The sequence below is a fragment of the Haliotis rubra genome, unplaced genomic scaffold (genome assembly GCF_003918875.1).
Source record: "Haliotis rubra isolate DU_JTF1 unplaced genomic scaffold, ASM391887v1 Scf443, whole genome shotgun sequence".
NCBI lineage: Eukaryota > Metazoa > Mollusca > Gastropoda > Lepetellida > Haliotidae > Haliotis > Haliotis rubra.
In genome coordinates, this window is record NW_025767128.1 from 874,197 (window position 1) to 902,036 (window position 27,840).

Sequence of the window (27,840 nt, forward strand, 5' to 3'; positions counted from 1 at the left end):
AAGGTAGCCTATTATATAGACTTCCTGACGAACCAATACCAACCAGAAAAAGATATTATAGCTGATGATACTATGATCTGTACTATTCGTAGTGACCATCATTCAATTTAACTCCATGATTGTTGTGGATGGTGCACTACGTTCATAGCGACAACTTGCGGATATTAGCAGCCAACAACCATTCACCCACTTCATCATGTTAGACTGAGCTGCCTCAGTAAACTCACATAACATGGAACCTAAAAACTAAACCATATTTCGACAGGAGAAATGTTGGTAACTCCTCACAAGCAAGGTCTTCAGGTATCAAAATATATAGAGTAATGGGCAAGGATGTCATAGAGACATTTTATCGTGTGTCCTTCATAATGAACATCGTATCCTATGCAAAGTCAATATACAGATCGCAGCATGACTTTAAAGTGCAACATACTTCATATACTTCTCTAATCAATGAGCTGGATACAAGATAGACAAATACCTCTGACACAAGACCAGATATCCTTACTGGAGGGTCAAGGTGACTCAATCAATCTAATCTGTTCGAGCATCATCGCCACTACAATACCTGAATCCGACAACCGCAAACAGCAGAAACCCTCACAGGCAGTCACGGCAGCATGGCTTCTCTCAAATTCCTAACTCCACTACTAATACTGTCAGTACTCACAGTACTGTCAGTATATGGCCAGTATCAGCCCACGTGGGAATCTCTGGATGCAAGACCACTTCCTGCATGGTATGACGATGCCAAATTTGGTATCTTCATCCACTGGGGAGTATTCTCGGTGCCAAGTCTTAGTTCAGAATGGTTCTGGTATCGCTGGGAAAAGCTAAAGGTACCAGAAGTTGTTGACTACATGAAGAAGAACTTCCGACCAGATTGGACGTATGCTGATTTTGCTCCAATGCTAACTGCAGAATTCTTTGATGCTGATGAGTGGGCTAGAATTTTGGAATCTTCAGGTGCCAAGTAGGTATAGTCTTCTTGTCTGAAAAGCAGCACATGCATCTATCGATACAAAATATAGATATCTGTACATAAATTGGTTCATTGCCATGTATATATCTTAAAGTCATCCTTACTTGTCATCACTATTTGTAAACCTCATGGTAACGCTGGATAACTCTTCATACTCAAGCACTCAATTTCTCATTTTCTGATTTCTTTATGTCATCATCGTAAAATGTCTACAATTAGAGAATAATAGATCTAGATGGCAATGTGGACGAAGTGCCTTGCCCAGGGACACAACACAGTATGAGACCCAGGCCACAAATGTTGGTGTCTCCACCGAGATTCGAACCCGGGCCTTTGGCGTTAGAGGCCAGCAAGCTAACCACTACACCACCGAAAGAAGCAAAAACTATGGCGATTTGTTTCCATTTGTGACATGTCATAACATATCCCCGTGCCTTTTTCTTTTATATTTTCATTTTTACGTAATCAGAAAACTATTATAAAAAGATTTCCTAAATAATATGTATGGTCGCCTATTTCCCGATATCAGTGGCTTTCCGCTTGGTAACATGCCACAACAACGAATATACCTCCGTTTTCGAAGCTTCGTATGAATAACATGCGAGGCGAATCGTTTGATGGTGGGTATCGTTCGAAAGCTCTGAACATCAACAATATCACTGTACCCTTGCCGAGAGTATTTTCACAGTTGTAAGAAGTGATTTTATTGGTTTCTAATGACCCTTTTTCGCCACAGTCTGCTATAAGGATCGTGATTTGTCAAAATCAGACGCGTAACTTAAGGCAGCCAATCATATAACGGCAATGGATACCGTCCTCGTAAACGAAAACTTTTAGATTTGGACGAAAGTTTTGGGTAAAATAATGCTATTCTGAACATATTAAGCAAGAAATCGCTACCTATACGTAAATTATGGAACTTATTGGACGTATCGTGCTAGGTTATGACCTGTGACAAAAATGCTTCATGCATATATTTTCGCATTAAACATCGTGTCCGAGCGTGAAGATGGAGGCGGCGAAAGCCAAGATGTCACTTGTCAGTGACTTGACTTACATTACATGATCGCACAAAAAGATGGAAATAGTAATTTTATATGTATGTTTGACAACTTTTATGAATGCTATTGTTGATTTTATTCATTAGTTTATTCAATTTATTTAATGATTTCCTCGAAACATCGTTACTTTGCTCTTTGACAATGTTATTGTGGACCCGCTGCCGAAGCATGTGTCCGAGAATCGTTGTTTTCAATAGCATTGCGAAACATAGTTTATAATTTTAATTCTGCCGATAATATATGATCAACTGAAATTTAATAAGTGTTTTCAGACATTGTGAAATGTGATAGATTTAATATATGAATCATAAGTCAGGTAGCTCCTAAAATTATGTCTCATTTTGACGTGACTACTGCCTGGCCGATTAATCGGCCTCCGGTGTCTGGGGACTCAAAACGTTGTGGCCGATTATTCGGCCTGCGGTGTTGAATGGGTTAACTTCAGACAAAGCAATGGTGCCAGAGTTTAGTATAAAGAATTAATACGAAAATTAACAATGACTCCGATTTCACCATAGGTTACAGATGAACATCTCAATTGCATATAATGTACATCTTCATAACGTCAAGAATATTACAGTGTTTATGCGCTGGGTGGAGCCGGCAAACCATTCATGATGTTGTTAAGCACTAATCGCTCACTCGGTATGATTTCCCAAGGTACACAGTTTTCGTGAGTAAACACTGCGAGGGTTTCTGTCACTGGCCGAGCAATGTGTCCTTCAGTTGGAATTCAATGGTTGCTGGGCCCAAAAGGAATATAGTCGGTAATGAATGCTAAAATTACTTTCCTTTTTGATGGTTTGTCTGAATTATTTCAATCCCTGTGTGTATTTTTCCTTTGAACCTAATTTCAAAACCAACTGATTTAATTGCCAAAGGGAAGTATACAAGCTATGCACATACGACGATGTCAGCTATATAAGATATAGCTATAAAAATAGAAAGTCCAAAGTCCAATGAATTGTCATTTTTTAACTCATAAATCAGTTGTGACACGAAACATTCTCCAGACCCTGACAAACACATTTTCCATTGTTTCAGCTGAATTGGCACAAGCAGTCCGCACCAAGACGGACTTAAGATTCGGTCTGTACCATGTGCTGTACGAGTGGTTCCACCCTCTCTATCTCCAGGACAAAGAGAACAATTTCACAACAAGGAGATTTGTTGATGTAATTTTCGGCCTATTGCTACACTCAATTTGTAAAAAGTGTATTGTAAACATTTTCATTTTAGAAAATGACAAATATCTGCCAGTGTAATTTGTCATAATATATAGCCAAATTTTGATACCAAATTGCATCACCCAGTGACTGAAAATTATAGCATTACAACAAAATGAAAATCAATATATATTCCTCGCATGGCAAGATTATTGCAATGTTTCCAAGTCAGTCTTACAATATAGATTTATGGTCAATCTTTTAAATAAATGGAAAGATGTTAGAATCAATTTGTTAAATGGCCGAAATATTTAGGTGTTCTGTATATTGCCTGAATGAATCACAATGTAAACATTGACTAAAGTTAAAATACTCTCTACTAAAAACCTGTTTAGTATATATTTTCAGCAATCTTATTTTCTAACATATTACATTTAGAAGTCAATATTTGAAGAGTGGTATATGTCATCGTCTTCTTCTAGGGAGAAGGTTTTCGTATTCGCGTGATCTTGTAATCCCAGTAGCATTATTATCCTCAGTATCACTTCAGTTCAAGATCATGCCTGAGCTGTATGAGATTGTGAACACCTTTGAGCCTGACCTTGTTTGGTCTGATGGAGATTGGGAGGCCCCAGACACTTACTGGGGATCCAGGGAGTTTCTGACATGGCTGTACAATGACAGGTTAGTGTCAATAAGTTCTGTAAGGGTAAATTAGATTGGCCCCATTGTATAGAACCTTTACACAAATACTCAAACATAATGATCCTTATGTTCTTATTAAGAAAGCATTCACGCACTTGCTAAACGATTGATGACTTTGTCACACGATCAACTCACCCTTCACAAGATTTATATACTTGTTACAGGATTCACGCACTTGTTACGAGATGCAATAACGTGTTACCAAAATCCTTTACTTGTTACAAGATTTATTCTCTTGTCACTCACAAGCTCATGATCAGCATTGGCACATGTTCAACAAAGGTAGGAAATATATGTGAGCACAATGTCCATGGACAGGAGTTACATGTCCTACAACACGTAAGTGTTCAAATCTCAAAAGGACGTCGTATTCATTCCAGCCCAATCAAGGATAAAGTGGTGACCAATGACCGGTGGGGTATAGGGTGCCTCTGTACCCACGGAGGTGTCTTTACTTGTGGAGACAGATACAATCCTGGTACGTGAATAAACATAAATTCTGTTGGTAGGAAGATGTTACTGTATGAAGCAGAAATATTGCTTGCTGCTAAACGGCTCAAGCTGGACATGTCCTGGCTTTTCGACAAATGGGCATTGCTGCAGACGAGCTCTTACCTGCATCTTCACATGGCTAAACACAGCATTGCTGTTGGGTTGGTGTTCATCACACCACCAACTGCTGGTTTGCCAGCTCAAAACTCAGGCACGTTTTGAAAAATGTCGTGAAGCTATTTGCTATGGTTTAGCCTCTCATTCCCTCACCTTATTAGAAAGCAGCATTCCGAGTCATATCTGAATTAGAAAGAATAAGAAGGTGCAAATGTAGTTATACATGTACATTAAGTTACTGTCTTATAACCTTAGACCAACCTAACTGCAAGCCAAACTCTATTAGCTCTCATTGTATACAGGTGATAATGCATTCTGATTTGGCTGATGTTGCAGGTGTTCTTCAGAAGCACAAGTGGGTGAATGCTATGACAATAGACAAGAGGTCATGGGGCTTCCGACGTAATGCTCCCCTATCAGACTACCTGACCATAGAGGAACTCATTGAAACTCTAGCTAAAACTGTCAGGTAAACCAGCTTCCACACCAATAATGGTTGCAGTATATGGATATTTCGTCCTTCTTATGAATTATGCGAGACAGAAATAGTTTTTGTCAACCATTGTCATGGGGCTGCTCATAACTGATGATCTTGAGCGATCTTACAAACGATTGTCATTTTAAAATGTTCAGGAAACCACTATCTTGAAGAATCCTATATACCATTTCAGCATTGTCACATAATTCCTGTTCTTGAAGCCGTTGTCTTCCATGAGAATTATGAGCAGTCAGCTTTATACATGTGGTAATATTTCAATACATGATGTATACATGCAGTTGTGGCAATATCTTGGAGACATAACATTAACCTTCCATGCTGTTCACGATCAAACAATCCTAAGTTGTCCTGATCATTGTCTCTTCTGTTCCAGTTGTAACGGTAATCTACTCATGAACATTGGACCAACTGCCTATGGTGTGGTCAGCCCCATATATGAGGAGAGGCTGAAGCAGATGGGCGAGTGGCTCAAGGTGAATGGTGAAGGCATCTATGAAACAAGACCCTGGACCTACCAGAATGAAACTGTGATTCCCGAAATATGGTAAGCATTTGCTGTATTCATTACACAACTTGGGGTACAACCGAGCTTTCCACACTGATTTCAATATAAGGGTAACACTATTTTTCAGGGCATTATCATTTGTAGAAGCCCTAGGTCTTTCATTAACTGCCCGACGAAGGAGGGCAGTTGAAAAGACCGAGGTCTTCTGCAAATGATAATGCCCTGAAAAATAGCTTTACCGTTATTATAGCTAAAATGGATAGAATTTCTAATAAAATAAGAATAAAACAACGGCATTGGTTTTGAAGCATTTACTGCTAACAGCAAACGACGGAGGTCACGAACACACTTTTTACAAATATGGAAACGTCATAGAACAAAACAGACGACGTCACTATTGAGAGTGACGACATTCGACCTTGACCTTTGCCCATACTACCAGCCGCCATTTTTTTTTCAGTGCTCAATAACGTTAGAGTTCCCAGTCGATGTTATCATTGCTGTATGTTGTAATTTATGGTACAATTGTTATGGTTGGCACCGGCAAGAAAGTGCATATTTGGCACAGGTACATGTGACGAATGTGAGTCAGAAATATGGTCAATAATGAACCCAAGTTCAAACGAGCCGTAGGTGATTGAACATCAACAGCTGAGCTACTTATGACGTCAACTAACAACGGGCTTGATAATGGCCCGTCGTCAAGCATTTTGTGGGCATTATCAAGTTACAGTGGCCCGCTCATTTCTAATAACGTGCGGGCGTTTTAATGATAATTCTATCCATTTTAGCTATAAAGAAAATTAAACGACAGCATTGTGGTCAGGTTATGATTCAGGTGATCAGAAATGATGTCCAATGTAGTACCTTATTTTTCACTTGTAAAACATGTTTTGCTGTTTTGAATAACTGTATATGTTGTGACATATGCCATGGTTGCGAACACCAGGTATTCCTACTATTCATTCGTGATGCATTTTCAGTGCTCATGATAGGGTCAGAATAGTACAATCAACAATGCACAGATGTCTTATGAGAATGGAAGGGGTCTTGTTGCTTTAGCTTCAATGTTGAACCATGTTCAGGTACACCTCAAGGACAAATGGACAAGAAAAAGACATCTACGCAACCGTCATGAGCTGGCCCAACGTAGGGACCTTCCAGCTGATCCGACCTATCCCTAATGCCAACTCTGTGGTCAGTCTACTGGGCTACTCTGGAACATTCAGCTACACAAAAGCTGCAGGTCAAGGCATCAACATCAACATTCCGGCCATTCCTGCAAACGCTATGCCGTGCAAGTGGGCATGGGTGTTCAAGATCACCAATGTTCAAAACTAAGCCTCATTAAATTTTCATACTTGGAGAGATTTAACATAAGTACTTAGTACACGTTTGTTTGGGTTTTGTCTGTGTTTTTGTTTTGTCTTTAAAAAGAGGTTTAATGGTATTAACATATTGTATAAATACGTTCCCTTTCACCAAGGAACGTCTGTCTTGCAATAAATGATATATGTAACCTAATGTTGGCGATCTTTAGATTAAATGTTAGAGGTTAGCGAAATCATGGTTTAACTGTGATTCAGTTCTTCTATGGGGATCTGCAACAGCTTCTCTTTAGTGCCAAAAGTGAAGACGGAGACAAACGGTAAATTTCAGCATGCTATCACTGTTGGGAATTTCGAATGAGGAGTGACAATTGCACTGATTTACCTAAATACCTAATGATATATGGTTTCCATACGTAATTCCTAGGGCGAGAAGATCACATCTCTAAGACCGCTTTTGCCAAACCCTGAGCTGAGTTCAGTCCATGCCGTCTCTGAAGATCTCTTTTTAGGATTTACCAAACACAGTCAGTTACATTAAGGCCTGAATGTGCCATGCTATATGGACTATTTATCACCGTTCTGTCCTGCACAATCCTGGGAGGGTGTACGGGATATGACTGTCTTGCAGGGTGTACTGTACACCGGCAAAACGGCCGAAACAAACGGCAAATTGTTGTCATCGTGTACATCTATATACTTTTGACCATTAATGCCACCATCGACACTGGCAACTTGATAAGTGCAACATAATGTTGTATTTGACTCGTGAAATTATTGCAGCTATGAACTGTTTTCACAAGGCGTAAAACGGCGAGTCTCAAAACATTAAATGATATGATGTTTTGTACCATTGGCATAACATGTCACCTGTGAGTGAGTGAGTTGCCGCACTCAGCAATATTCCAGCTATATGGCGGCGGTCTGTAAATAATCGAGTCTGGACCGGACAGTCCAGTGATCAACAGCATGAGCATCGATCTGCGCAATTGGGAACCGATGACATGTGTCAACCAAGTCAGCGAGCCTGACCACCCGCTCCGTTAGTCGCCTTTTACGACAAGCATAGTCGCCTTTTGTGGCAAGCATGGGTTGCTGAAGACCTATTCTACCCCGGATCTTCACGGGTCCATGTCACCTGTGTGCATTTATTGACCTCATCATTCACAAACAATTTCTAGTCTCCAGACGATATTTCAACAATTTTGTTAATGGATTATCTGCAAGCCAAGTATCAAATATGAGGACTAATGTTATCAATGGATGAGATGTCTGAAGCACTGAAATCTAAGACACATCTGCACCTTGTCGCCAATCCCTGTTTGAATTGTTCCACCTTCTACAGGACAAGGTCAGCCCACATCAAGGCCACATAACACATAGATCACAGAGAAAACAATCAAGATCTTGACCGACATTACAACAACATATCTGTAGTTGATAACTGTTGGGTCAGAGCTATGTCTCAACATCCATAATAAATGTTACCACTGTTGCAAACGCCACCCCTCTATCCCATACAGTTTTCCTGATCACCCGTGTAACTATTTGATCGAGTGCGTAACAAAACCAGGTACATTTAGAAGTTAGCTATCAACCCAACTGGGCACCTTTAGATTCCAGCCCGATTACGACATAACATGATGAAATTTATCTGGGAATCTTCATCCCTTGTTCTCAGCACCAAGCTAGTTCTGACAGATTGTGTTGAGAACTGGGAAAGAAACATGCTAATTATATAGACTTAAGGAAGAACAACTACTACAGACAGGATTGGACAGATTTTACAAAAGTTTTAAAGAAGAATTTATTATTAACTAGTATTCCAACCATTCGCAGACAGACTTGTGAGTCTAACAAAGCTGAGAAATTATTTTGAAGACGTATGCACTGACTTTCGTATCAGCTTCAATCTTCATCTGGTGTGTATGGTTAAATGTTGAACTACTTGAACCCATACACCAGTCAACGCAGCCTTGAACGTACCTTGCAGATAGTAAGATCCCTCTAGCAGATATAACGCCGACGGCAAAAATCAATGACTGTCACTAAAATTATGGAACGAAGGGGGAGACCATCAACAGCCTCAGCAAATCCTTTCATTGCAAAGGGAAGCAACTCTTAAAAATGGTTTTACAACATTTGCATAAAAAGAATGAAACTGATGAAACTATTATCATTTATTGTTACATACTACACACACGTATGCCACTTTACCTCTTCCAATGGGTACTTCTTTCTCCTGAAGTTTGCATAACATTGGCCGGAGATTAAGAGAGCTGAACGAATTTCTACTTTGCAGACTTCATGCTTTACTGAGAAGATCATAATTCTTAAGAATTTAAATTTCTTTGATATGATATAGAACAAACTTTATGGATCACAACTTTATTTATTCGTGAGTGCGACGTTTCGATACAGATTCTTGTACCGTTGTCAAGCATAAATGGAACATGAAGAGGGGGGTATCTATCTCTATATATATATTTATATATATATATAGTGATTTCTGCAGGTGTATAAGCAATAAATATATAAAATAGAAGTGACTAATTATCCTTGATACCAATTATGGTGACATAGCGAGAAACATGTCAAATTTCACCTTTCTTAGTTCAGCACTCTTAACGCAAATTAACGTGGAGACAATCTTACGGCTCTTGTCAAATCAAGGTGAAAAAAACGGACATGGAAACATCCATTATCATCCAGCCGATCTTTAACCTTTAACATATGTCATTCGATGTAATCAGCTGTGCTTGACTTCGTTTGTGTCTATAGAGAGATCGTGTTAAAGTGTCATCGCACTTGGCATAGGATCACAGACACATCCATCCTTCATCAATAATGGACACAAAGACGGTCGTCCTGATATTCCTAGCTTTAACGACAGCAGATGGACGTTCAGCAAACAAGAAGCAGACTGAGATTCGCTACGACCCCACATGGGAGTCCCTAGATTCAAGGCCATTACCAACATGGTATGATGAAGCCAAAATTGGAGTCTTTGTGTCATGGGGAGTCTTTTCTGTACCAAGTTTTGGAAACGAGTGGTTTTGGGAAGGATGGCAAGGGGACAAAAATCCAAAATATGTTCAGTATATGCAGGACAACTATAAACCTGACTTCACCTATGCTGCCTTTGCAAGTGACTTCACGGCAGAGTTTTATGATGCTGAAGCTTGGGCTGAACTGTTTGCGGCTTCTGGAGCTAAGTATGTTGACATTTATTCACTGAGAACGTGTATGTTGTAATTGCAGCAGTAATTAATCTCTTAGTAGCGAGTGAGTGAGTATAGTTTTACGCCGCTTTTAGCAATATTCCAGCAATATCACGAAATGGCCTTTACATATTGTACCCATGTAGGGAATAGAACCCAGGTATTCGGCGTGACGAGCGAACGCTTTGACCACTATGCTACCCCACCGCCAATAATCTCATAATAGCTTCATGGCAGCCCGAGTTAGTGGGTGACATGAGAGTGATGAGAGTGTACGTTATTTGGTGAGTGAATCGGCGAGTGAGTGTCTGCGTAACACACATCGACATGGATATGTTTCTACAAAACCTTTGGATCAAAGGGCTAGGATGATTAAATCCTCACACAGAAAAAGATAAATGAACCTGCTTAAAAACGTTTATTCAGTAATATGCAGAATATGTGTGATCAAAACACACCCAGTACATGCACATCGTGAGGCGATTCTAAGAAACGTTTGGCATTGAGTACAATGTGAATGTATCATTTCAGGTTGTCAAACAATCCCTAATGAAACATTCCTGGCAGTAATGATTAAAGGGGCAATGTGTTTCATATTTTAGCCATGACCTCTACTCAATACTCAATCATGAATCACCCCATGTTCAGTCGTGTTTTTTCAGATACATTGTGTTTATAACTAAACATCATGGAGGGTTTTGTAACTGGGCGACTAATGTCAGTTTTAACTGGAACTCAATGATGGTTGGTCCCAAGAGAGACCTTGTTGGTAATTATACGTTAAAACTTATTTCAACCTGAACAATATTTCATTGTTCAAAATTATTAATTTTAGATTTTGTAATAGTTTAACTCGTTTAGGTTTTTATATCATCCTCTTCAGTTTTGTCGAAACAAAGTTTCGCAAATTTGAAATATTATTTTAATGTTATGAAGATAGTAATCGATTATTTTAAGAATTCAAAGAGAAGTAAATCAATTTGGCAAGGAAGCAGTGTAATTTGGTCATTTATTCTTCTGATATCAACATGAACAAAAACAAATTTATGCAAATATTTTTTTTATTTCAACGAAATATTATATTTTCAAATTTGATAATAGATGATCTGAAAACAAGTGTAAAATATGGGTCCTTGTGTTAATAAAAGGTGAGATGTCTCAAGCACTGAGATCAAAGACAGATCTGCGCCTTGGCCTGTATCACTCCCTGTTTGAGTGGTTCAACCCTCTGTATCTACAGGACAAGGCCAACAACTACACCACCACCAGGTTTGCTAAGGTCAGCTTTACTAAATTTATCACTGATGGATTATCGAGAATTGGACGTGAGTACCTAGGTTCGGGAGCTGGTTTTGAGTGCGAATGAAAGTGTAAGTTTGGTAGGTTAGTTCACTTCGACAGAGATGGTCTGTGTTTGTGTCCCGCCATCCCATAGCCAGTGACGTAAACCCACACCCTTTCCTTCAGGAAAGGTAAAAGTTGCCTCTCCGAAGGACTGAAGTCAATACTAGACATCCTCAGCTGATACTTACTGGGTTATATGGAGCTTTATACATCTAAGCAACTGATGTGGTCACCTGACCTGCTTCATTAATTAAGTTGTTAATGTTGTCTTGTTGAACCAACAGAACAGTAATCGTATTGATCGTGCAATGACATCATGTACCATAATAATCAAATAAATTTCAGGAAAAGACTATTCCTGAGCTGTATGAGCTTGTGAACACCTACAAGCCTGACATTGTCTGGTCTGATGGAGACTGGGAGGCAACAGATAACTACTGGGGGTCCAGGGAGTTTCTGGCCTGGCTCTACAATGACAGGTATACGGTTGCGTTGTACCCTTTTACTTTGTGTCTTTGTTAGTCTGTCTCACAGTCCCTGAACCATATCATTTTCCCTACAGCCTAGCCCTCCCTGCAATGTTAAAGCCTTACATGAAACAAGTCTAGATTTCCTCAGGTTCTGAATCTCTGGCTTCTATGTCTTTGTGTAAATACACTAAAAACGGAAATCGGTGCACTCATGGCATATTTAGAAGGTAGAAAGGTTTCTCGTCATGACATTGACAGTATTTAACAAATGTATGTTCATTCAGTATGTTTATGGTAACTGCAACAGACCAGCATTTGATACGTAAAATGCCCAAATAAACCACCACCTATAACAAGTACTTGTTGTACATGTACATACATTTATCTAGCTGCACAGTGTCAATGGATTTAACAACAGAGACCTCTTTTGGTATCTTCCAAGAAATTAGGCAAGTGAATTTAAGAAGACCTGCTTGATCATAGAACGTCTGTCTGTTCTGTTGAAATTTTGCAAATATGTCATTCATAGCTTATATAATATTTGGATTCTTGTATAGGCAGTGGTATTCACATATTCCAGCAAATGGCAAATGGGCTGGACTCAAGACAAGACTCCTCAACACAGCAACAAGCCCTAGCCATCTTGTACAAATCCATCTCTTAAATATATTCTCTTTGCAGCCCTGTGAAGGAGATAGTCGTCACCAATGACAGATGGGGAGATGGAGACCATTGTGAACATGGAGGGTTCTTGACATGCCATGACAGGTACAATCCAGGTACGAAACATAGTGAGTGAGTTAGTAAGTATGTGTAGTGTCAACCTGATTTTAGTGATAACATGGTTGGGGGCATCGGAAATGGTTTAATACACTATACACATATGACGACTCGAAAACAGGTCTTCAGTTATTAGTGAACACTTAAACCTTAAGGCTACACTCCATCCTTCTCACTGTAGGAAACGATACAATTACGGTCAATCTCTTCCAATAATTACCTCACATGGAACTAACACTGATCACATGAAATTAAACGTCAAAGATGAGAAATTGCCCCCGAAGACCCAGGTTCGATTCCCCACTTGGGTACAATGTGTGAAGCCCATTTCTGGTGTCCCCCGCCGTGATGTTGCTGGAATATTGCTAAAAGCGGCGTAACGCTAAACGCACTAACTGGGATTTGTAATTCAATATCAATTTATCAGTGTACGTAGATGGGGATCACTGAACTGATCAAAGAATTTACTATATTCGGAAAGTTAAAATATTTCATTGAAATATCTTAGGTTCAGAATATTGTGTGATCAGCGATTATCAAATGAAGTTGTTGCACATGCATGAACAATAGGGCTGTGACAATCCAATTAAATGTTTTATATGTTAAAGGGGTACTTCAGCCAAGGAAGTGGGAGGATGCGATGACAATTGACAAGAAATCGTGGGGATTCCGTCGAGAGGCGGTTCTGGATGACTTTCTGACGATGGATGAGATTATAGCAGTGCTGGCTGAAACTGTGAGGTAAGTAAACTGATTTGTTTGTTTCTTTCTTTCTTTCTTTTTAACGCTGCATTCAGCAATATTCCAGCTGTGTGGCGGCGGTCTGCAAATAATCGACTCTGGACCAGACAATCCAGTAACCAACGATATGAGCATTGATCTACGGTAATATATATATGGCCTACATGAAACAAGAGGTTAATAATATGATCAACGTCCTGTGCTTTTGATGGTATTTAGGCACGGAACCAAACAAGAAACACACCCGAAACAATATAGTGCTTCGTGCCTCCTTCCATAACCCATGTCACCGCTGTAGTGAAGTTGATGTAAAAGAGCTACACTGAACTAACGTGCATTTCCAGCAAGACATTTTAGCAGGAACTGCAGAGTAGCCCAAACATGGTTCATGAATGGATTATTGTGTCGTGCAACCAGGATACAATATTTACTGGAATGAATACCTTATTCGGCAATATACCTGAATTCTTATTGTTACTTACCTTCCATTGTTTGGTGAAGATCTGAAGATTTCTGGTTGAACTTACTGTTTTAATTTTGAGTATCCGCTTGTGAGAGGAATCTCCATAGGCCTCAGGATAATAGTATGCCTTAGAGCTGGCAAATATCAACCTATGTACCTTTGTGAGGGATGTGACTCTGCACAATGAATTAGAAAGCTGTCCTACCTGTGACCTAACATGTATCATGATCATACCAGTTACCAAATAGTGTTTCATGCTGTTACTCTCCTTTACAGCTGTGGAGGGAACTTGCTGATCAATGTGGGGCCAACCAAATATGGCATGATCAGTCCAATCTATGAAGAGAGACTGCGTCAGATGGGAGAATGGCTGAAGCTGAATGGAGAGGCTATCTACTCCTCCAAACCTTGGGTGGCCCAGAATGACACAGTCACACCAGGAGTTTGGTAGGTACTTTCTGTATTCCACACTTTGGGTGGCCCAGAATGACACAGTCACACCAGGAGTTTGGTAGGTACTTTGTATATTCCACACCTTGGGTGGCCCAGAACGACACAGTCACACCAGGAGTTTGGTAGGTACTTTGGCCCAGGGTAATACACCAAATCTCCTGTTGGTGGCATGGCGGTTTTCCAATAGGTATAGACATGTGGAAAACTAGGTTTGCTAGTCCTAGACATATGGACAAAATAGATTTCCTAGTCCTAGACATGTCGGGAAATCCTATTTTCATTTAGACATATGAGAATATAGGAAATATAGGATGCCACCACAAAGAGATTTGTCTCCAGACCAGGTCCAAGAAATCAGCGCCCTTCCTGGTGTGCTCCCGGCAGCCGCGGTCAAAAAGCAGATCGGTATCGGGTCCAAAGGCTCTACGACCTATGGCAAGAGCCCTCCAGCACAACTGTATTGCCCACTGCAGAACCGTCGACCGACACCCTCTTGCCCGCTAGGGAGGTAGCTCCCATCTAGGACTTCTACAACCGCCTGCAGAAGACCGAGGCCTGTGCCGAGCAAACCACGACTATGTTGTTAGCTCGTGCGGAGGAAACCACGACTATGTTGGTGGACATCTTGTCTAGGCTGGACGACGACGACAACAAACTCCGCGAGGAAATAGAAAGCATAGAGGAGGAACAAGAAAAGGCCCGTCTGGATATCCAGAAGGCGGGGCAGATGCTAGAATCGGCCCAAAAGTGTACTTACCTTTCGCTAGCCGCCGTTTTTGTCTGGTCAGTCGTCCACAAGACCTGGAAGCACTGCACACCGGCCAACACACAAGCCAATGAAAAGACAGCAACTCCCAAACCCGGGTGTTTTCGTATGTATGTTTGTATGTTGCTGGGTTTTTTTTGGACTAGATAGAAGCTATACCCGTTTGGTCTGCTTCATCTGACGAATCTCTACGGGTGTCTGTTCCTTCGACTCTCTAGGGAATACCAACTCAACTTTTCGATCGTCTTTCCTTTCTGAAATGGGCGAGTAGCAGACTTTTTGCCAAGTCTACACAGTAATGGCCATCCCACCAACCGTAGAGTTTCTATTGAACCGGCTTCTCGAGTCGTTTCTCCTATTTTGTAGCCATAGACCGGAATCGTTTCTCCAGTCGGCATAGAGCAGCAGCAACAGTCTGTTCTTCCCTTCGTATTTGGCTACGGCAAACGTTTTGCACATGTAGCTTTCCTCTGGGACGTCTGCGAGGAGGCGTTTGTATCGCAGGCACCAGAGGAGGCAGTCATCGTCATAGAGGTTCTCAATCGCGATGTTTTCTGGAACCTCGAGTTGGAGTCGCTCCGGGGGTGTATAGTCTTTTTACGTTTCCAGAGAACGCATGTCTTGCTGGCAACGCAGTGGTCTATGGTGCCGCACTTGCAAGTAGAGTTGTCGGAATTTGCCTGCTGCAGGTCGAAATTGGTTTGGTGGGTACAGGTAGACAAAATGGACTATTTTGCCGAAAACACATCAAATACAATTCAAATCGAGAGACTGTTGGGGGATCTGGTATCGCTCGTAGACGGTGTGTCCTGTTTGCTCCAAGATTTGTTTCTCTTTGTCGGACAGCAAGAGAGGGGGACACTTTCCTAGCAGGGTCTCGAAGACCTCTGCCATGTCGGAAGTTGTCTCTGTTTGTGTCTCGGGGTCTATTTTGGAGCTTCCCCGGATTTGCATAAATCTGGTTTGCGATATGTGGTACTTCTTCTTCGTGGTTAAAAATACATGGAAACGTGGACGTAGACTCACCACAGGCTTTTCTCCCATTGCTTTAACATTGGCTCCTCCTCTGTCGGTCTTTCTCCCACTTCCTATACTACTCACCAGGAGTTTGGTAGGTACTGTACATATTCCACTCCTTGGGTGGCACAGAATGACACAGTCACATCAGTATATATCACACCTTGGCTGGTCAGGAATGACAGTCACAGCAGGGGTTTGGCCTATAATAGCACAGGCATGAAAGGATTATGGTCGGTATTCTCTGTATGTGCTTTGGCTGGTAAAGAATGAAAGCCACACCGGGAGTTTCGCACATACTTTAGATGTTCAAAACCTTGGCTAGCAAAGAGTCACACAGGCAGTACAAGAGTTTGCTAGGTTCTTCATGTGTATACTGCTGAGATTTCACATAACTTGTCGATGACGGGTTCATGTGAACACAACCCCCTGCCTTTGTTATTTGTTTGGTGTTTATAATGGCAAATGTGGTGGAACAAATTACAAGGTGGGTGAAACTGGAGCAGATCATTCCTAATCAGCGTTTTCAGTTTGTTGTTGCATAAATTATGCTTGATTTTCATTTTCTGCCTGCTTTGTCAGCTTCTAAATGTGATAAGGAGAAACTTTATGGATGAACAAATTCTTTATTCAGGTGAAGCCACGTTCTAAATGACGAACTTCTAAAGAAGCCACTCAAAGAAGTTAGCTTCTAAATGTCACAACTTTGGTCTCAGGTTGAGACAGATTGAGTGCTCTTTTATACTTCATTGTGTGATCTCTCTTCAGGTACACACAGAAAGGGGGGACGGTGTACGCCATTGTGCTCAACTGGCCACAACCAGGTCAACTCATCCTTGGATCAGCTTTGCCAAAAACTGGAATGAAAGTCAGTCTCCTTGGCTACACTGAAGGCTCTTTCTCCTGGCAGAATGCTTCACCCAAAGGAATCAGCATCACAATCCCTCCCATCCCTGCCAACAAGATGCCATGTCAGTGGGCATGGGTCTTCGCAATGATATAAATGGTTCACAGCAGGATGGGTCTTTGCAAGGATATAAACATGTGGTTAATAACGGGATGTGTCTTCATTATGACACAAATGGTTGACAATTAAAGGGATGGGCCTGTAAAATGACATAAATTGCTGACAGGTAAACAGAAGACCTTTTCCATAACATAGTTGACATTGAGAAGTCCCATCAAAAATGAATTTGCTACTTGACTTACATTTTTGTATTACAAATAAAATGCATATACATGTACAGACATTATGACCAGAATTTCTATTCTTTATTCACAACTTCTTACACATATTAAATGTGTATCTCAGAAACATGTAAGAGCAAGGGTTATCTCCCTTGAATTGACATTATCTCCCTTGTCCAAGCCAGGACATAAATGGTCAACATTAACACAAGTTATATATATATCGTTGATAATGGGATGGACCTACACAATGACACAAATGCTTGACAAACAATGAGATGATATACATGGTTGACAATTGAATCGTGGACATTTTCAATGACATAATTTGCTTACAAATATCTAACGTTGGAATTTTCCAAATAGAAAGGTTTGCTATTTAACTTAAATTCATGTGCTACAAATGTTGTTGTTCTCATAATAAAATGAATGCTACTTCGACTGCATATATGAACATTATAACCAATATTTTCTTGCTTGTTTATTTGTCCAACTTAATACATCTCTTAAATCTTAAGACACCTGACATGACAACACATGTGTTGTAAGAGTAAGGGTTATTTCCCTTTAAATGCATGCTTATAACTCACTGATTTATGGTAGATGGTGTTACATGATAACAACGCTAACTATGCATGATGAAAATGATGAATATTTTCAATATTTTGACACACATGAGAAGGAGAAATAAAATGAACCACACACAGTCTGATCCAGGGTCTGATGCCTTGCAGACATATTTTAATGAGAGAGGTTACCATTTCATCAAGGTTTGTAATGACACCACGAACAGCTATACGCCATTCTTGGCCTCATTGCAGACATACTCTGAGAGGTTACACCATCAACAAGGTGTGGGCTAACACCATGCTCTGCTACACATCTCACCCTCAAACACCATGCAGACATACTCAAAAAGGTTACATCCGTGGTTAGGCTGCCACCATACTCTAAAGCACATGTAACCATTGCACACCTTGTAGACATATTCAAAGTGGTTAACACAATGGGTCTTCGCAATGGCATAAATGGTCCACAACATGATGGGTCTTTGCAAGGACATTAATAGCTGACAACGGGATGTGCCTCCACAAAAACAATTGGTTGACAACGGGATGACCACGACAAAAATATCAATGACTGCCAAATTTAATCGGATGGACCTTTACAAGGGAATGGGATATCCTTAACAAAGACACACATTATATTTAATTTACACCTTTAATGTTACAAATCGAATGTTTCTGAAACTGAAATCAATGCTACCTTAAGAAAACATTATGATCTCTATATCTGGTTGGTTGGAGTGTCAACACATGTTCATGGATACATCACTGTTTATGATTTGCATGTTGGTTTAAAGTAATATACACATGAAATATTCAGAAACCTGATGTGATTACACTTCACATGGTGGTATAGTATGGTAGTTGCGTCTTAAGACTATTTGTGCCCAACTCAAATTAAATGGCAAATGAATGTGTTCTCTATTTGTGCCTCCCGGTGCTGGCATTTGTTTATCTGTGCAAGACTCTTCATGATTGTCCAAGCTCATTAATCATAACGAAGGCATGGGATGCAACTTGTTATGCTTATTAGCTTGTCTACGTGGAGAATATCATAATTTATTCCTGAATCGAGGTGACTGTTTTTGTGCATTTATGGAGGTTTAAACGTAAAAAACCCTGTATACATACTGTGCACATCCTACCAGCTTTACTTTAAAGTCTGCATTATGCTAAACCTCATATACCCCATAACCTCAAAAACATACTCAAATCTTATGAACTCATATCTCAATAATAAGGATTTGCAGACTTCATATTTTATCAATAACTTATACAATCAGGTCTTTGAATGGCATCTAGAAGTGATATACATAAGGAAGAGAGTTTTACTGATGTCAGTTTTTTTATTATGAGGAACACAACGTTTCGGAGCATAGCCTTACACCTTCATCTTTCTCTTACCTAACACATACAAGATATGTAGATAACGATATGAAATCTGCGATATGATTCAGCGAATCACACCACAAGACCAACCGACGCTGTTATCAACCCTTCAGGGACTATTAATTCAGTAGAGGGAGTAGCCTAATTTTGGAAATTTGATTAACCAATCAAATGTCATGGTATTACACGAAGTGAGCTAATAACATGACGGAAAATTCCTACCTTGCAGAGTAATTAGAAACATGTCTGAAATCAGATAACAGGATATAGTATCTGATAAAGTATGCAAAAATGCTTCGTACAACTATAAACCTAAGAAGACTTAGCTTTCAATAAAACCCCAAGGCATGATCTGTACAATCATAAAGGACAGGAAATCGATATATGTTTCTGAATTTATTCATTCAACAGAACAGACTTTTATTACCAAAAATATAAATGAAGTTGCGACTTCGACAATAGAGGAGAAAGTTGCAAGCGTTTATATTTGTACATGGTACTTAACTGTGTGTCAGGAAAAAACTTGCATAATCAGTCTGTCTGCAGTTGTACATCACCACATGACGTAAAGTCAACATACACACCATCATAGCCTTGGAAAGATTACACAATATATCTAGAACTGATAACGACCTAAATCAAAGAACCCTGGCCTGTACCACCCCCTGTCTGAATGGCTGCTTCGTCTGTGTCTACAGGACAAGTTCAGCCCGTTGTATGCCAACAATGCATATAGCACCATCATGATCTTGACCCGAGGTACATCGACATTTCTGAAAATTAAAACGTATAGTAACATGGCCATGTCTTTACAGCAATAAATGTCACCACTGTTAAAAATCTCAATAGGTCCCTATGAACCCAAATGGACTTTCCTAGATTCCTGTGCTTTTCCGTCGTGGTACGATGAAGCTGAACTGGTAATTTTCATTCAATGGAGAATATTCTAAGAACCAGTATATATAATTGATTCATTCATTTTAGGTAGTATACGTGTTTGGGTAACTCGGTCCATTTACACCTTGCCCTTGATAAAGTCCTAGATGTATTGTAAACTAAGAACCTTCACACGTGCATTGATGTAAGCCAGGAGTACATGTTGATCATCATTGGACAGTTGGAGAAAATAAAGGTCCAGTCAAGAGGTCAATGTTGAGATCTTTAGGAGACTCTACCATTATCGAACGTTGAGATACATATTTCTGTCGACGCAGTAATTATTGAGTCACCATGACAAGCTGATTACAAACTTTATAATCAGCAGAAATGTCATTATTCATAAACCGCAAAGCTCAAGACGAGGTCTGCTTAAGTGAACCTCTTCTCTCCGCTTCTTAACATATTTTCCCTTAAAGGATCATGCCCATCTCCTTTGTTGCCTTTTCGTTTCAGTATGGATGTTACGGACATATACTGTTCATCCTTTTATGACTCAAAGTCTAACACCGCCGTTGGCAGTGTATCGGCTCTCTAATATTTCCCAGCAGTCCAAAATGATTAAGTTCCCATGAAAAATCAACACCCCCCTAAGGTTTGGTTTAGAGTGGCTCTGGAAAACAAAGAAAGTAACATATTATGTAGACTTCATGACGAACAAGCACAACCAGACATATGCAGTTTTTTGTTAAAGATGTTATAACTGACTAGATGATGCAAACGCATGGTCGAAACTATGATTGCTACTATTCCAAGCGTTCATAGCGCCAACTCGCGGATATTAGCAGCCAGCAACCATTCACCCAGCCCTTCATGTTAGACTGAGCTGCCTCAGTAACCTGTCCAAAATATATAGGTGAGGTGAGGTGAAATTGGGTTTAACGTCGTGCTTGAGAATATTTCGCTCATATGACGACGTGCATGTGTGTGTGTATGTGTATGTGTATGTGCGGCTGCTTGTACTAGCCCAGACTTAAGCTGGTTTTATAATGCTAGCTCACTGAGATACCATGCCGCAGTAAAGCATGAATACCCCACTCAGACACAGTATACTGACTCCGAGCCGACCAGTCCTTGTTGTACCCATTAATGCCGAGCGCCAGGCAGGGACCAACAAGTACCATATTTTAACGTCTTTTCGTATGACGCGGCCGGGGATCGAACCCGCGACCTTCCGCTCTCCGGGCGGACGCTCTAACCACTACACCACGGAGGCGGCCTCCAAAATATATAGAGTAATATGCAAGGATGTCAATATACAGATCGCAGCATGACTTTAAAGTGCAACATACTTCAGACACGTCTATTATCACTGAGCTGGATACAAGATAAACAAATACTCCTGACACAAGACCAGGTATCCTTACTGGAGGGTCAAGGTGATTCAGTCTATCTAATCTTTTCGAGCATCATCGCGACTACAATACCTGAATCGCACAACCACAAACAGAAACTCTCACAGGCAATCACTGCAACATGACTTCTCTCAAAATCCTAACTCCACTTCTAACACTGTCAGTACTTACAGTACTCTCAGTATATGGCCAGTATCAGCCCACGTGGGAATCTCTGGATGCAAGACCACTTCCTGCATGGTATGACGATGCCAAATTTGGTATCTTCATCCACTGGGGAGTATTCTCAGTGCCAAGTCTTGGTTCAGAATGGTTCTGGTACCTCTGGGAAAAGCGAAAGGTACCAGAAGTTGTTGACTACATGAAGAAGAACTTCCGACCAGATTGGACGTATGCTGATTTTGCTCCAATGCTAACTGCAGAATTCTTCGATGCTGACGAGTGGGCTAGAATTTTGGAATCTTCAGGTGCCAAGTAGGTATATTTTTCTTATTTGGAAAGCAGCACATACATCTATAAATCTGAAATAAAATGTATCTGCATAAATTGATCCACTGTGACGTCATCCTTTCTTGTCATCATTGTTTGTACAGTTCATCGTACCTCTGAGTAACTCTTGATGCTAAAGCACTCAATATCTGGTTTTATATGTCATCATCGTAAAATGACTTCATTCAGAGATTAATAGATCTCTTTTTGGGGGAATATTCATCTTCCTGTCAATCGGAAAAGTCAAAACAGCGTTCCAACATGTAGATTGGTGATCGTTTCTGACAGACCAGGTTGTATGTGTGTATTGGTTCTTACCCAACAAAGATTGTACATCAGTTATAACAATTTTTGTGACTTGTTCCCGTAATAATGTTTTGACCACTGTCACTGTAGGGAACGGTATCTGGACCATTGTTCATAGCAGATTTCAATAAATGCAAACTAGATTATATACCGTGAAGTAATTTAACTTCAGCTAAAGCAATAGCACAGTTTGGAATGAAGAATTCACACGAAAATTAACAATGACTACGATTTCACCATAGTTTAAAGATGAACAATGCATTTAATGTATATATTCATTAACTCCTAACATCAACAATATTACAGTGTGTGTGTGCTGAATGTTGATAGCAAATCATTTCTGATGCTGTAGTGAAAAGCAATAATCACTCACTTTGTATGCTGTGACCTTCCTAGGTACACAGTGTTCGTGAGTAAACACTGCGAGGGTTTCTGTCACTGGCCGAGCAATGTGTCCTTCAGCTGGAACTCAATGGTTGCTGGGCCCAAAAGGAATATTGTTGGTAATGAACACTATTTAATGAATACGTCCACCTTCCATGGTTTGTCATCAGAATTATCTCAATCCTTGTGTACGTTTTCCGATTGAACCAAATCTTAAAACCAACTGATTTAATTGCCAAAGGGAATTATACAAACTATACACATACGACGACAGCTGTATAAAAGTATGAAAATAGAAAGTCAAAAGTCCAATGAATGATTTTTAATACATAAATCAAGTGTCACACGAAAGAATCCAAACCCTGAGAAACATATTTCCTGTTGTTTCAGCTGAGTTGGCGCAAGCAGTCCGCACCAAGACGGACTTAAGGTTCGGTCTGTACCATGTGCTGTACGAGTGGTTCCACCCTCTCTATCTCCAGGACAAAGAGAACAATTTCACCACAAGGAGATTTGTTGACGTAATGTTTGGCCTATTGTTACAGTGAATGTCTAAAAAGACTGAAAATTTCACTAACCGTTTTGTAAACATTTTCATTTTACAAATTGACAAATGTTAGCCAAGGTAATTTGTCATAATAAAAAACAATTTTCATACCAAATTGTATCACCCAGTGACTAAAATGATAGAATTACAACAAAATGAAAATCAATGAAAATTCCTTGCATGATAAGTGTTTTGTAATATTTCTGAGTCACTCTTACTAGATTTAGGATCAATCTTTTAGAAAATGGAAAGATGTTACAATCAATTTGTCAGATGACCGAAATATTTCGCTGTTCTGTATATTCTGTGAATGAGTCACAATTTAAACATTGACTGAATCTTATGTACACTCTACTAAAATCTATTTAGTATTTATGTTCAGTATTTTTAAAATATATATTTAAAAGTCAATGTTTGAAGTGTGGTACGAGTTCGTCATCGTCTTCTTCTAAAGAGAAAGTTTTCGTATTCGAATTGTCATCCTACTACTTCCACTTGTAATCCCAGTAGTATTAGTATTCACATTATCACTGCAGTTCAAGATCATGCCTGAGCTGTATGAGATTGTGAACACCTTTGAGCCTGATCTTGTGTGGTCTGATGGAGATTGGGAGGCTCCAGACACCTACTGGGGATCCAGGGAGTTTCTGGCCTGGCTCTACAATGACAGGTTAGTGTCAATACGTTCTGTATGGTGTAAATTAGATTGGCCCATTGTATATAACCTCTGGACAAACACTCTAACATAATGATCATTATGTTCTTATTTTCGGAAGAATTCACTCACTTGCTAAACGAGTCATGGATTCGTCACACGATCCACTCATCATTCATAAGAATCATATACCTGTTACAAGATTCATGCACTTCTTAGGAGATTCAGTCACTTGTTACTAAACTGACATATATATAAGTCACAGACTTTCCTAATATGTTGCCAAAACACCACAGATATCGTGCCCAATTGCGAATTTGCCAGTCAAAGTCACAACACTTTTCAAATAATCCCAAAACACCAGGTGTGTACTTTCTTTTGTACGTCAGTATATATTCCTTTGTGTATTCCTATATTTATTAAAAGATTCATTCACTAGTCATTCCCAAGCTCATGGTCAGCATTGACAAATCCTCAGCAAAGGTTAGAAAGATATATAAGCACAACGTCAATTGACAAGAGTTGCATGTCCTACAATACCTAAGTGTTCAAATCTCAAAATGAAGTCGTATACATTCCAGCCCAATCAAGGAGAAAGTGGTGACCAATGACCGGTGGGGTATAGGGTGTAGCTGTACCCATGGGGGTGTCCACACTTGTGGAGACAGATACAATCCTGGTACGGAACAAATATATATTCCATTTGTAATAAATGTTATCGTATAAAGAAAGGTTTGTATGCAGTTGCTCAAAGCAAAGTAGGACATATACTGGCTATACGATCGTGGTCTGTGCATAACCAAGTCTAGACCAAACGATCCACTGACTGACAGCTTGAGCTTTGACTTGTGCAGTTGGCATATGATGACTTGCACCAACCAAGTAGGCATTGCTGAAGACCATTTCTAACCTGCATCTTCTAAGGGCTAAACAATTAGAATTGTTGTTGTGTTGGTGCTCATTAATTCACAAAATGCAGGATTCCCAGCTAAAATCGTAACATTTTGAAGAATGTCGTTATACAATTGTCACAACTGCAAGCCAAAGTCTACACACTCGCTCCTCATTTTGTACAGATGATATATGTATTCTGCTTTGACTCTTCAGGTGTTCTGCAGAAGCACAAGTGGGTGAATGCCATGACAATAGACAAGAGGTCATGGGGCTTCCGACGTAATGCTCCCCTGTCAGACTACCTGACCATAGAGGAGCTCATCGAGACTCTAGCTAGAACCGTCAGGTACACCAATTTCCACACAAATAATGGCTGCCTTACATGTATATTGCATCCTTCTTATCTACTGTCTGAGACAGAAATAGCTTTTGTCAACCACTGTCATCAGGTTGATGACGATTCTACAAACGACTCTCACTTGAAAATGTTCTGGAAACCACTATCTTGAAGAATCCTACAAACCATTGTTACACAATTCTTGTTCGCTCTCTTCCATGAGAGATAGGAGCAGTCAGCTTTATATATGTGGTAATATTTCAATACATGATGTATACAAGCAGTTGTGTCAACATCTAGGAGACATGACATTAACCTTCCATACTGTTCACCATCAAATAACTCTAAGTGGTCCAAAGTGATGATCATCGTCTCCTCTGTTCCAGTTGTAACGGTAATCTACTCATGAACATTGGACCAACTGCCTATGGTGTAATCAGCCCCATCTTTGAGGAGAGGCTGAAGCAGATGGGCGAGTGGCTCAAGGTGAATGGTGAAGGTATATATGAAACAAGACCCTGGACCTACCAGAATGAAACTGTGATACCCGAAATATGGTAAGGATTTGTTGTGTCTACCTTTCACAACTTGGGGTGCAAATGAGCCTGCACTTCCCAAAAAGATTTCAAAAGAATGAAACGACTCCTGCTCAAAAGGATTGTGATTAGGGTTACACAAAAGCTTTCAAAATGTTTTAAGCTTAACATGTGGAGCAGATTTCCAAATTTAATGCATCAGGGACCAAGCGATGTCCTATTCAGTTCCCCATTTGGACTTGCACTCTAGTTCTAGCCTTTGTTCAGGTGTACCATTGAATTTCAGTAGAGTGATATACAGGCATTATCCCGTATATATGTTTAGTTTATACACTTCCAGCCTACAGATATCTACATTTGTAACGTTTGAGCTACTATCAGACATGTTCTTTCTACGAACATTTCAATGAATGTCATAAAACTCTTGCTCAAAATGTATATCATTCAAGCCCTAAGCCAAGCTTTCAAAATGTTCAATGATAGGTGTGTGGAGGACATTTCTGAAATTGCAATTTAATTTAATTTAATTTAATATCAATGTTGAACCATGTTCAGGTACACCTCAAGGACAAATGGACAAGAAAAAGACATCTATGCAACCGTCATGAGCTGGCCCAACGTAGGGACCTTCCAGCTGACCCGACCTATCCCTAATGCCAACTCTGTGGTCAGTCTACTGGGCTACTCTGGGACATTCAGCTATACAAAAGCTGCAGGTCAAGGCATCAACATCAACATTCCGGCCATTCCTGCAAACGCTATGCCGTGCAAGTGGGCATGGGTGTTCAAGATCACCAATGTTCAAAACTAAACCTCATGAAATTTTCATACTTTGAGAGACTTAACATAAGTACCTAGTACACGTTTGTTTGTTTGTTTGTTTGTTTGTTTTTTCTGTGTTTTTTGTTCTTTTATCTGAAAAAGAGGTTTAATGGTGAATTAACATATTGTATAAATACCTTTCATTTCAACAAGGAACGTCTGTCTTGCAATAAATGATATATGTAACCTAATGTTAGCGATCTTTTCTTCATTCTTTACATAAACTGTTAGAGGCTAGCGGGATTGTGGTTTAACTGTGATTCAAGAGCTTCTCTTTACTGCCAAAAGTGAAGACGGAGATACAAACGTTAAATTTCAGTATGCTACCATGGTTGGGTATTTCGAATGAGGAAGGACAATTGCACTGATTTACATGAATACCGAATGATATATAGTTTCCATGTCGGTACCTTTGTGATTCTGCAAGGAGACTACTGAATTCTCTAGACGTAATTCCTAGGGAGAGAAGACCACAACTCTAAAACTGCTTTCCCCAAACACTGAGCTGAGTTCAGTCCATGCCGTCTCTGAAGTTCTCTTTTCAGGATGTACCGAATATTTTCAGTTACTTTAAGGCCTGTCTGTGCCATGCTATAAAGACTATTTATCACCTTCGTGTCCTGTACAATCCTGGCTGCGTGTACCGGGATATGATTGTCTTGAAGGGTGTACTGTTCATCTGAAAAACGGCATAAGAAAAGCCAATTGCTGCCATCGCGTATATCTATGTACTTTTCCCCGAGTCATCTATTTAGATAAGTGCTACATAATGTTTACCAATGTTACCACTATGAGTCATGATCCCTTGTTGTTGTATTTGCCTCCTGCAATTATTGCAACTTTTATTCACAAGGGGTAAAACGACGAGTCTCAAAACATTAAATGATATGTTTTTTACCATTGGTATCACATGTCACCCACCTGTGTATATTTATTGACCTCATCCTTCACAAACAATTTCTAGTCTCTAGACGATATATCAATAATTTGGTTACTGGATAATCTGCAAGCCAAGTGTCAAATATGAGGCCTAAAGTTATCAATGAATGAGATGTCTGCAGCACTGAAATCTAGGACACATCTGCACCTTGTCACGACTCCCTGTTTGAATAGTTCCACCTTCTGTATCTACAGGACAAGGTCAGTCCACATCAAGGCCACATCACATATAGACCACAGAGAAAACAATCCAGATCTTGACCGACATTGCACCAGTATATCTATACATGATAACTGTTGGGTCAGAGCTATGTCTCAACAGCAATACTAAATGTATGAACCCAAATGGGCGTCCTTAGATTCCAGCCCGATTATGGCATAACATGA

General features: G+C 40.0%; 3 protein-coding genes across 3 annotated transcripts; all 3 read left to right on the top strand.

Moving 5' to 3' along the window:
* Window positions 1-538: 538 nt before the first annotated feature.
* LOC124289580 (alpha-L-fucosidase-like) lies at window positions 539-7,046 on the top strand. Its single transcript, XM_046726152.1, has 8 exons — window positions 539-973; window positions 2,704-2,810; window positions 3,088-3,218; window positions 3,760-3,893; window positions 4,295-4,392; window positions 4,860-4,992; window positions 5,396-5,566; window positions 6,613-7,046. Exons 1-8 carry the CDS (start codon window positions 621-623, stop codon window positions 6,866-6,868), a joined length of 1,383 nt encoding a protein of 460 aa, XP_046582108.1. The 5' UTR covers window positions 539-620; the 3' UTR covers window positions 6,869-7,046.
* A 2,587-nt stretch (window positions 7,047-9,633) lies between these two features.
* On the top strand, window positions 9,634-17,760 carry LOC124289583 (alpha-L-fucosidase-like). Its single transcript, XM_046726155.1, has 8 exons — window positions 9,634-10,070; window positions 10,739-10,845; window positions 11,225-11,355; window positions 11,766-11,899; window positions 12,572-12,669; window positions 13,279-13,411; window positions 14,151-14,321; window positions 16,879-17,760. The coding sequence occupies exons 1-8, from the start codon at window positions 9,703-9,705 to the stop codon at window positions 17,111-17,113; spliced, it is 1,377 nt and encodes a 458-aa protein (XP_046582111.1). The 5' UTR covers window positions 9,634-9,702; the 3' UTR covers window positions 17,114-17,760.
* A 3,817-nt stretch (window positions 17,761-21,577) lies between these two features.
* Window positions 21,578-26,705, top strand: LOC124289579 (alpha-L-fucosidase-like). The gene is made up of 8 exons (XM_046726151.1): window positions 21,578-22,018; window positions 22,736-22,842; window positions 23,114-23,244; window positions 23,807-23,940; window positions 24,507-24,604; window positions 25,033-25,165; window positions 25,543-25,713; window positions 26,248-26,705. Exons 1-8 carry the CDS (start codon window positions 21,666-21,668, stop codon window positions 26,501-26,503), a joined length of 1,383 nt encoding a protein of 460 aa, XP_046582107.1. The 5' UTR covers window positions 21,578-21,665; the 3' UTR covers window positions 26,504-26,705.
* Window positions 26,706-27,840: the final 1,135 nt, after the last annotated feature.

Coding starts and splice junctions, on each gene's coding strand:
- LOC124289580 (XM_046726152.1), top strand. CDS start 621: ATGGCTTCTCTCAAATTCCTAACTCCACTACTAATACTGTCAGTACTC. Junction 974..2,703: donor TTGGAATCTTCAGGTGCCAA/GTAGGTATAGTC, acceptor TGATTTCCCAAG/GTACACAGTTTTCGTGAGTA. Junction 2,811..3,087: donor GCCCAAAAGGAATATAGTCG/GTAATGAATGCT, acceptor CCATTGTTTCAG/CTGAATTGGCACAAGCAGTC.
- LOC124289583 (XM_046726155.1), top strand. CDS start 9,703: ATGGACACAAAGACGGTCGTCCTGATATTCCTAGCTTTAACGACAGCA. Junction 10,071..10,738: donor TTTGCGGCTTCTGGAGCTAA/GTATGTTGACAT, acceptor GTGTTTTTTCAG/ATACATTGTGTTTATAACTA. Junction 10,846..11,224: donor TCCCAAGAGAGACCTTGTTG/GTAATTATACGT, acceptor TGTTAATAAAAG/GTGAGATGTCTCAAGCACTG.
- LOC124289579 (XM_046726151.1), top strand. CDS start 21,666: ATGACTTCTCTCAAAATCCTAACTCCACTTCTAACACTGTCAGTACTT. Junction 25,166..25,542: donor ACTCTAGCTAGAACCGTCAG/GTACACCAATTT, acceptor CCTCTGTTCCAG/TTGTAACGGTAATCTACTCA. Junction 25,714..26,247: donor ACTGTGATACCCGAAATATG/GTAAGGATTTGT, acceptor AACCATGTTCAG/GTACACCTCAAGGACAAATG.